Source organism: Gossypium hirsutum, chromosome A04, assembly GCF_007990345.1.
Source record: "Gossypium hirsutum isolate 1008001.06 chromosome A04, Gossypium_hirsutum_v2.1, whole genome shotgun sequence".
NCBI classification, from domain to species: Eukaryota; Viridiplantae; Streptophyta; class Magnoliopsida; order Malvales; family Malvaceae; genus Gossypium; species Gossypium hirsutum.
The window spans coordinates 8726044-8737060 of record NC_053427.1 but is presented as its reverse complement, the minus strand read 5'-3'; the positions used below and the strand labels follow the sequence as shown (position 1 = coordinate 8737060).

Sequence of the window (11017 nt, the reverse complement as noted above, 5' to 3'; positions counted from 1 at the left end):
TTTTAGAGGGGCTAAAGTATAATTTTAATTTTACTAATTTAAAATTTTAAAAACTTTTTAAAGAGTCTAAACAACAATTTTTCATTTTATGGGGAGGTTCCTGAATTTGCCTCTAAAGAAAAATACGCATAAATTACCATACAGGATGCCAAAATCTAAATCCCAAAAACCAATTAAAGCCAAAGTTGACTCAAGGATAAGCAAAGTTATCCTTTACTCATTTCCTACCAAATGATTTTAATTTCATGCTCTTGTTAGAACTTTTAAAAGCATGTCAAATTAAGTAATTTTTTTTATAGAAAGAAACACAAATATAGAATACTAACTGTACGTGGAATGATCCATGACCATCAGCATTATCTTGTAGCAACGGCAAAAAGGGCTAGGGCTTTTTTAGGAGTCTAACCTTATAAATTTTAAAAATTATGAAAATGATCTAACTTTAAGATCAATTATAAGAATGATCAGATTTCTATCGTAAAGTTGGGTGTCGTCATTTTTTTAGGTGGTATCACCCTAAAAATCCTTCCCAATCATACTTTAATCATTATAATAAAAAAAACATTTTTTTTGGTGTCGCCTAATAAATTGGTGGCACTGGATTGAAGCGTGTAGGGGCAAAACTTTCAGAGACCTGATGAAATGGTTACTCTTTCTAGAATATGTCGTCTGATAGTAGGGTGAGCGTTCGATCGAATCAAGTGAAAATTTTTCAAGTTAATCGAGTTCACGAGTCCTATTTTACCATCTTAACTCAATTTGAACTTTTTTCTAATCGAGTGAAATGAAATTCGCGTCGAGTCAAGTCGAATCAAGAATTATTTTAGTTAAATTAAAAAAAATTAAACATGTTGAATAAAAATATTGTTACAGTGTAAATGTAACAGCCTAATTTTCAGTGGTATTGAGAATAGAGATTTGAGATCACTAAATCTGACGGTTGAGTTGAAAATTTAATAAATTAATACCTATGAGTCAAATGTGAATATAAAAACATTTTTGAATTAGTGAATTTGATGATTTAAAAGAATTAATTAGGTAAATTGGGTTGAGAATGAGGTATCGAGACCTTGACTTCATAAATCGAGCCATAAATATTTTTAGAAATATTTATGGAGTGTTGGTGAGGTAATAATAAAATTTAGTCAGAAAATTTTGACGTTTAGGTGGTTAATTAAATAAAAAGGACTAAATTGAAAAGGGTGTAAAAGTTGCTAAAAGGATTAAATAGCTCAATTGTCAAATGAGGAAGGACCTAAAGTGCAAATAAGCCCAAAGGGGATATTTTGGGTGGCAATAGCTGAGAAAAAATCAGGAAATGGGTGAAATAAGGGCAAAATTGGAAAATTGCCAAAATTGGCTAAATAAAAATTGGACTAAATTGGAGGGTTCAAGTTGGTTTTCATACTCTAGCTTCATGTAAGTTTAATTCTTGCTTTCTCCTTGAATTTTTTATGTTTTTGGACTTTTACAATTGGGTCCAACTTACTATTTCATTAGTTTTTTATTCCATGTCTAATTTTTGAAGTTGTTATGGATGAGTTTTGGAAGTATATGATGATTTGGCATGTAATTAGAGCTTTAAATTATTTATATTCTGATTTTATTGAAAGAATTGAATAGAAAGTGAATGCTTGGGACCTAATTGTAAAAGAGTTTGAAGATAGAGTTTCATGTGGAAATTATGAATTTAAATAGTTATGAAATAACTTATAATGTCTAGAAAAAGTATTAATTGATAAAATTATCTTAATTGAGGGGTTAATTGAGCAAGGACTGAATTGTATGAATTGTGAAATTTGGGGTAAAATGGAAATCAACATTTTGCACTAAAACTGTTTTGGGCAGCAGCAGCAGTAGTTTAACTTTGAAAAATCACCAAAAATTTTAGAAATCGAATTAGAGGATGGATAAAATATGAAATTAAAGCTTATTGAGTCTGGTTTCTTATAAAAGAAATTATGTAAGCAATGAAATTGTAAATCATGAGATACAATAACTTTTGTGAGACAAGGTCAGAATGATTTCGGGTTCCCCTGTTCTGAATTTGGAAAATCATCAAAAATTGGATAAAAATAATTATAGTCTTAAATTTATATGTTTAGAATCCTGAATGAGTCTATTTTCAATAGAAACAAACAAAGACATCATTCAATCCTATACGAGAAGATAATTAATTTTTAGTGAAGAAGGGTCGGAACTGTCAGACAGCAGAACAGGTGAGACTTCAATGAATAAACTGTATTAATTGGCCCAACCAAAAATTATGAATTTTTTATGGTAATAAGAAATATGAGTCTAGTTTCTGGGAAAATTTATGAATATTAATTTGGAGTTCTGTAGCTCAAGATTAAAATAATTTAGTGACTATGACACAGATGGACAGCTTGAATATTCACATAAGTAGATAGTGAAAATTATGGATAATGTTACCTACAAGTGTGTTGTTTATACTAAGGATGTGGATGGAGAGGAGGAGGAGGAAAATATACAAAAATATATGAATGACTCGTGTATAAATTGATCACATGCCCGATTATAATCGATAAGTGTTGGATTAGAAATGATATAATGTTTTATTTGGAATATTTATTATGAAATTATGATTATCGTTATAATACAAAAATTGAACTTGTGAGTTTATATGGATAAATTTTAGTGTTTATTTGTTAATTTTATGAATTTCATGATGTGTTATTTCATATGTATTGATGATAAAATTGTGAATAATATAAAAGCATGAAAATTAAATAAATGATCAAATTGAGCATTTCAGCTCAGTGACAAGATGAATTGAAGGAAAAGACCATGGTTGGACCATGGCAACAAGTGATAAGTGATAGCTTCGGCTACACTTATCTGATCAAGGACAAATGAAAGTGATAAGTAGTAGCTTCAGCTACACTTATCTGATCAAGGACAAGTGAAAGTGATAAGTGATAGCTTCGGCTACACTTATCTGATCAAGGACAAATGACAAGTGAAAAGTGGTAGCTTCTGCTACCCGATCAGTGAAAAGTGGTAGCTCCGGCTACTTGATCAGTGAAAAATGGTCGCTTCGGCTACCTGATCAGTGAAAAGTGGTAGTGAAAAGTGGTAGCTTCTGCTTCCTGATCAGTGAAAAGTGGTAGCTCTGGCTACCTGATCAGTGAAAAATGGTAGCTCTGGCTACCTGATCTTGATCAGTGAATAGTGGTAGCTTCGGCTACAAGTAACAAGTGATTTCCTTATAAGACCATATCTGGGATATGGCATCGGTGTGATATATGCTACTGTATAAGACCATATCTGGGATATGGCATTAGTGAGATATGTGATTCGTGTAAGACCATAGCTGGGCTATGGCATCGATATATGAATATGTGTAAGACCATAGCTGGACTATGTCATCATTATGTGAAGATGTGTAAGATCATAGTTGAACTATGGCATCGAGAAAACGAAGTACTCAATTCCGTAAGATGTTCACTAACTTGACAAAGTTTGGTAAGTGTTACATGGAATTATGTGATACAAGGAAGTACGAGTTGATAAGATATGAGTATAGAACTTGGTTGATAAATGAATTCATTTGTTATTATATAGTTGTTCATCTTGAATGTACTGTCCATATGTATTGATAATTCAAATGTTTTAATGAATAAAGTTCCGACATGGAATAAATTGAACACGAGACAAATAATTATGAAATTAAACTCGAAATTCATGAAAATGACGGTTATTGATATATGGAGACATGAGACATTGATATATAAATATGGAAAATGTTTGATAAATGTGTTTATTCATAATTATGGAATTATATACCTCATGTGTACTATTTGCATAAAGATGATATTTTAAATACTTTGGTTATTTAAGCTTAAATATGAAATAATATGAAATCAAGATAAGTTGTTATGAAAATATATTTAGATTACAGAGATATGGCTGATATATGTTGTATGATTACATAACGTGAAATTGTGTATATATATGAGAAATTTAATGAGAATTGAGCTCGTACACGTTTCTTATTATTTATATGAAGTGTACGATTAACAAGGGTGATGAAGTTATAAACAGAGAGTTACACGGGTTGAAAACACGAGCGTGTGACTCTCCAAAGTGTGAAAATTTTCTAAGTGTTGCAAAAGTTTCATATGTTTACGGTTTGGTCCCGAACCACCCTAAATGTATGTTTTGGGCCCTGTAGGCCCATATAAGGGACGTTAAACATATGTATGAAAGTTTTTTTAATTTAGAAGAAATTTTATGGCTGATTTTTACATGATTGATCATATTAAGTTTGGTAATGCCTCGTACCCTATTCTAGGCTCTGAATACGGGTAGGGGTGTTACAGTAAATAATTCTATGTTAGAGTACATGAATTTGAAACTATATATATTTGAAATAAAATTCAAAGCAAAATAATAATAATAATAAAAGTAAAAGATAATTGAGTACCGTGAATTTGAATCATTAATTAGGTCTAAAAATTATTATTTTAGAAAATTTTTAAAATCTTAAATTTTTTATATAATTTTTAGAATTTTTATAAAATTTTAAAATATAATTTTTGAAATTTTTATAAATATTTTAAATTTTAAAAATCATTTTGAATTTTTTTCATAATTTTTGTTGAGAGAGAGACCAATTTGTTTATTTTCAAAGTTGATAGGGACTAAAAGGGTATTAATACCAATCTGTTATTTGAATTATTCAAATTATTTGAGATATTCGAATTGTGAAATTTAACTCGACTCAAACTTGAAACTCAAATCGAATAATTCGAATAACTTGTTTCGATTAACTCAAAATTCGAAAAAAATTAATTTAAACATATTTATTTTCTACGTAATATTATATGAGAACAGTCTAATCAACATACCAAGTTGACAGATTTTAGCGACTTAATTTTAAATTTTTTAAATACAGTGATTAAATTTTAGATTTTGAAAAATTACAGACTTTATGCAAATTTGACCAAATTTTTATTAACCAAATTGTAACAAAGGGGCAATATCAAAAAAAAAAGAAGCAAATGGATATCTTCTGAGTTCCCGTAGAAAATCTAATCTAAAACCCTTGATAAAACCTTACCCACTCCACCAGTTTAGCCCCTAAGACAAACCACACCAAATCAAATCCTTTGAACACCCAAAAAAGAAAGAAAGAAAAGTAGTCATAACACATTCATTTTGAAGAGATGATATCGAGTGGAATTTACAGCCTTCGAAGCATCCGATTGCCTCAAAGACCCATTTTTCCTTCACTTTGTAATGGTAGAAAAACCTTAGTTACAAGCTCAACTTCTGTTTCTGTCAACCAGAAGAAAGAGAAGGTGATTGTAATATCAGGGCCAACTGGGGCAGGCAAAACTAGGCTTGCTTTGGAACTTGCTAAGCGTCTCAATGGTGAAATCATCAGTGCTGACTCTGTTCAGGTTACTTCCTTCATTGAACAATACTGCTGTTGTTGTGTTTTTGGAAATAAAATGATAAAGGAAAATTGGGTTTTTGTTTTGGTGAGGTTTGAGTTTGGTTTTTTGTTGTGCTCCATTTGGTTGCTGATAAAATTTCTGGGTTTTAGTTGTTTCTTAAGCATTGCTTGTTTTCTTAAGTGGATTCTCGGATGTTATTAATTGCAGGTTTATCGAGGTCTTGATGTGGGATCTGCAAAGCCTTCTCCAGCTGATAGACAGGTGCCTAATTGTAGTAGATTGCTACATATTTTGCATTTTTTTTTCACTAAGATTTCCATTTTCTGGCTGATAAAATTGAGTATGTTTGTGATGTTCTTTGAAGCTTTATGTATATATATAAAGGGGCGGGGGTTGTCCAGAGATGGAATCCATGAGTGGTGTCAATTGAAGATTCGAATACAAGTTTTTTTCCATTCTACCCGCGGTTCAATCAACATGTTTTTTGAAGCTTTTGCAGTTTTCTATATTGTTGTTCTTTGACATTTCAGTGCTTTAATGCCATTCTATATGGACACACGTTCAGATTTTTCAAAAATAATTTTCTCATCAGTTCAGAGTTTAGTAAAAGATATATGTATTTTTTTGGCGAAATATGTACCTAGTCTTAGGGCGGCATTAAGTTTTTTCTCTCTTTTAAAGTTATCCAGAAAAAGACTACTATGTATTGTTTACAAGTTAGTTGCCATTCACATCATGTATTGTTTTGTATAGGATGAACTTCTTTGAAAGTTTCTCAAAACTTTGATTCATTTAAAGGGAAGGCTTTATTACTTCAAATCTTTTTGCAGGAAGTGCCACATCATCTGATTGATATTTTGCACCCATCTGAAGGTGAGTTTCCAGTGATCCCAGCTATTGTCAATAAGGCATATTAAGTCATTCTCTTTGTTTTTAGGCGACATTTAGTTCTGCATTTCTGATTTACTTCACTGATTAAATATATATTTATTCGAATGCAGACTATTCTGTAGGACAATTTTTTGAGGATGCTAGGCAAGCGACAAAAGATATTCTTCGTAGTGGCCGTGTTCCCATTGTTACTGGTGGGACTGGATTGTATTTGCGATGGTATGTTACGACATATCCTTTTGTATAGGTGAGCTGTGATTTATCCTGAAAAGCAATCTGGATTTTTTGTCTTGATTTTCTTCTTCCAGCTTTATATACGTCTCTTATTAGAACACCTAGGGTAGCGTTGGTTCACAATATGGTTTAGTTGCAGAATTTTTATTGGTACCTCATAAGTAGTTGGCTTTCCTTGCTCAAAAGGTGCTGAAAAACAACATAAATGGAGATATTTACTATTTTCATTTTTTTTTTATATATGATAGGTATATATATGGAAAGCCAGATGTTCCAAAGGCCTCTCGAGAAGTTGCAGCTCAAGTATATTCTGAGGTTGCCGATTTTGAGAGAGATGGAGACTGGGAGGCTGCCGTGCAATTGGTGGTTGACGCAGGTGATCCGAAGGCGCAGTCTTTGGCTGCCAATGATTGGTATCGCTTAAGACGTAGCCTTGAGATAATCAGGGTATGAATATTGAGTTGTTTTAACCTACATAAATAATTGGACTTTCTGTTCTGTGTCCGTGTCTATTACCAGACTTGAGAACTGGTATTCATCTTTATTTGGTCTCTCTTTTGGTTTGACAGTCTAGTGGATCACCTCCATCTGCTTTTCAAGTACCATATGATTCTTTTCGAAATCAAAATGACCCAAGTGAAACAATTGACACTTGTCACTTAAAGCCTTCTGCTGACGAACTCGAGCAACATAAAGTAAAGGATTTGGACTATGAGTTCATTTGTTTTTTCCTCTCAAGTCCCAGACTTGATCTCTATAGGCTTATTGATCTGCGGTGTGAACATATGCTTTCGGGTAGGTCATATTGCTCTGGTCTATATTTTATACAATTCTCAAATATTGTATTTATTTAACTTTGAGTGACATATAAGATTATCTTTGTGTGAAATATGTCATAGATTTCCAACAGATTTGGGTTTTGTTGTCTGAATAGAATGTTGTATTTGATCAAATTTTCAACAATTGGCCGGATTATTAGTTTGTAGTATTTTTCTTCCTTTGCGAAAAACAAAAATTCTTTAGTGGTATTCATTCAAGTTGCTTGGCTTCAATGATGTAACAGATGGTATTTTGTCCGAGGCTAGATGGCTTCTGGACACAGGTCTTCTTCCAAATTCAAACTCTGCAACTCGAGCAATTGGTTATAGACAGGTATAATTTTATACCCCCTCATTTTACATAATAATTTATTTTACGATGTGCAAACAAATTGTACCTTTTCATTTCTTCTGCCATAGAATAAGTTTTGTGAATCTATCCGGTGTCCTGCACCATTCCTTATAATTTAACAAGACAAAATCTATCGGTTTTCTTCTAATTGATTTCATGTGAAATTAAATTAAAATTAGTGAAAAAGGAAAAGACAATCAAAGTTGAAGCCAAATTTTTTGAAACTAGCAGTCCAGACAAGGCAAATGCTTGTAGTTACCAACTCAATGGTTGCGAATGCATCCTTCCTAGTGTTCCAACTTCCAACAATTAACTCTGTCTCGCATTTATGTCTTCAAGTCATGAATGTATTTGCTTGTAATATAGCTGCAGCTTTGCAACTTTAATATCTTAATGGATTTCTGGTTAAGTCTCCATATATGAATGCTGATTTTTAAAAATGATGATGCCCTTATTCAGTTCTTTACTTGTTTTGCTGAAATTTTTTTTCCTTTTTTGTTTGATAAAATGATTTCAGGCAATGGAATACCTACTGTACTGTAGGGAACAAGGGGGCATGAGTTCCACTAGAGACTTCTATTATTTTTTATCCGAATTTCAGAAAGCGTCTAGGTATCATATTTATAACTTCTGAAGCTACATTTATTTACTTTGCTTTGCAAATTCGAATTTGTTTTGGAATGCCGTATTCTACTTTTTGGTTTTCCAACGTTTAAGTTGTTGCGACATTAAATTAGGTAAAACTAATTAGATTTATCTTTTCATGGATTGAAACTAGTTTGCTTCATCTATTCATACATCAAACAGCCATCTTATATTACTTACTTTTAAAAATGCATCCTGCAAATTTGAATCCAGCTTCCCTTAATTTGTTTTGCAGGAATTTTGCGAAAAGACAACTAACTTGGTTTCGAAACGAGCATATTTATCACTGGCTGAATGCTTCTAGACCACTGGTATCTCACTTCTACCTTTCTTTCTTTATGTTGTTTAATGAAGTCTTACTTTGTAATGATTATCGTAGATGGTTAAACAATTATGCTAAGCAATTTCTTTGAAACTCCTAATCTACCCTTTACCTCCTGGTGCTTGTCTACTTAACTCACCTAAAAAAGCTCATGACATGCCTATGACCTCTAGGAGCCGCTCCAGCATTCATGCCATTGAGCGGCATCATCATGCTAAGTGATTCACAAAGATGTTCTATTTTTCCTTTCCAGAATGCCTTTTAGAATCAAATTTTCTGATGTATGATTTTTCCCCGTATTTATGCAACTCTAGATTGCATCTTCCGAGCACTGAACATTATGCTTAAATGGTTTAGTTGAAATACTTTTGAGCCCTACAATACTAAATTCTTAGAGGTCAATTTTCAGGATAAGGTGCTTAACTTCATTTACAATGCATACAACGACCAAAGTGGAACTTTACATGTGCCTGAATCACTTCAAATGAAGAAAGATATGTCAAACAAACGAGAAGCTGCTGAACTAAAGGCTTATCGTGCTAAAAACAGGTATCGTTCAAGAACATTAAGCTGTGTATGTATCTCTCAATTTACATGTTTGTATTCGTACACAAGTGACGTGTAACACGCACCTGCATTTTTTATCTTATATAACCTTATATAACATATCCGTGATTTACGAATCGGCTATAACTGTTTTCATTTCCTTCTTTTTTAATAAATACGAAGGCATTTTGTCCACCGCGAAGATTGTTCAGATATTCTAGACTGGATAAGGAGTACTCAAGAGGTGAAGAGCTAAATTCTTTCTTTCAATTTGATGTGATTCCATTTTGTTCTTTTAGAACTGGACATCAGACATCCTTATCATCCAACTTATTTGCTATAAGGTGTGGTTTTTTGGACTATTTGCTTTCCAAAAATGTCTTGAATCTTTCTTTCACTATTCACTTCAAGGCTTACTGATATTTTCATGCATCGATCCCGCCAGCTAATCGTTGTTTAAAAAGTCATCTTCGGATTGGAAGAATACCAATATATTCTGCCCCCCCGGAGATGGAAGGAATTGTATGTAATTATCCGAATATAGTGTTACCGAACTGGTCGCATCGTTTTTTTCTTCTTTGCCTAATCTTTTTTTGGTAAGTTCTGGAACTGATTACTTCTTGTAATATGAGATCAAGTGCATTAAGTGATTGATGATGTTCATAAAGTTTAAAAGCAATTGTTTTTAATTGTGTTTTACTGGTAATGTAAAATTTTGTTGGTTAAGACATTGATATTATCATAGGAGGGAGCTGGCCCTAGTGTTACAAGTTCTTTTGTCAAACCAAAAAAAAAAAAACACACTGTTGTCAATACTTGGTTGTGTTCTATCTGATGAAACGAGAGACAGCTTTTAGATGATGACAAAGACCTATCATCAAAATTATTCCCCATGATTGTTTTGATCAAAAAAAGAAAAAAATGAACTTTGCCAGCCAGACATCTATTTCCCAATCCAATGTTTAGAACAATGATCATAAAAAAAAAATTGCAAAAGGTTCAATGTTTAGGCATAAATTCAGGAGGTTCAACGTTTAAATTTTGTTCAACGTTTAAATTTTGTTACAAACAGGGAAAAAATATGCAGTGTTAATACACGTCATGGATCACTTTTAAATTTTTATTTTGAATAATTTAATCATTTAATTTATTAATATTATCTATATTTAAAGGGTTAATTGAGTTAATGTCACTTATCAATCAGTTTTCAAAAAATGTATCAACTTTACAAAGTAAAATTTTTATATAAAAATTAAAAATTAGGTACACATCATGTTCGAGATATCATAATTTTTATTATCTCAACTTTAAGGTGATAAATTGGTATACAAATTTAATGTGACAAGTCACTTCTCCATTTAAGGCGATAAATTGGTATAAAAATTTAATGTGACAAGTCAATTTTTTTAAAAATTTAGGTGGCCATTATAATATATCATGTCACTTATTTGTTAAGACCATAACGACTATTAATAAGTAAGTTATCATAATGTTATGATTTAATAATGTTTGACCAAAACATAATAAATTATAGTTGAGTGGTAAAAAGAGAAATTTAACTAAAGTTTAGTGATTATTTATATAGTTTACCCTAAATTATATACTTTTTTAACTAAAGAATTCATGGGCAAACCCGAGCCAGGCTTAAGCATGATATTAATACACTTTATACTTACCTAAACCTGACCAGATCTGAAATATCGGTTTAAAATTTTAAACAAGTCTACTTATGTTTACAAATGACTAATTTAAATTCCATTTTAAGGCCCAATTGTATTATTCTTTA

The 11017-nt window shown here is 31.7% G+C and overlaps 1 protein-coding gene across 1 annotated transcript; it reads left to right on the top strand.

The window, feature by feature from the left end:
* Positions 1 to 5027: 5027 nt before the first annotated feature.
* On the top strand, positions 5028 to 9957 carry LOC107948721 (tRNA dimethylallyltransferase 9). Its single transcript, XM_016883352.2, has 12 exons — positions 5028 to 5426; positions 5631 to 5684; positions 6254 to 6296; positions 6425 to 6533; positions 6797 to 6995; positions 7118 to 7343; positions 7612 to 7700; positions 8236 to 8330; positions 8599 to 8674; positions 9095 to 9234; positions 9415 to 9475; positions 9677 to 9957. Exons 1-12 carry the CDS (start codon positions 5190 to 5192, stop codon positions 9689 to 9691), a joined length of 1344 nt encoding a protein of 447 aa, XP_016738841.1. The 5' UTR covers positions 5028 to 5189; the 3' UTR covers positions 9692 to 9957.
* Positions 9958 to 11017: the final 1060 nt, after the last annotated feature.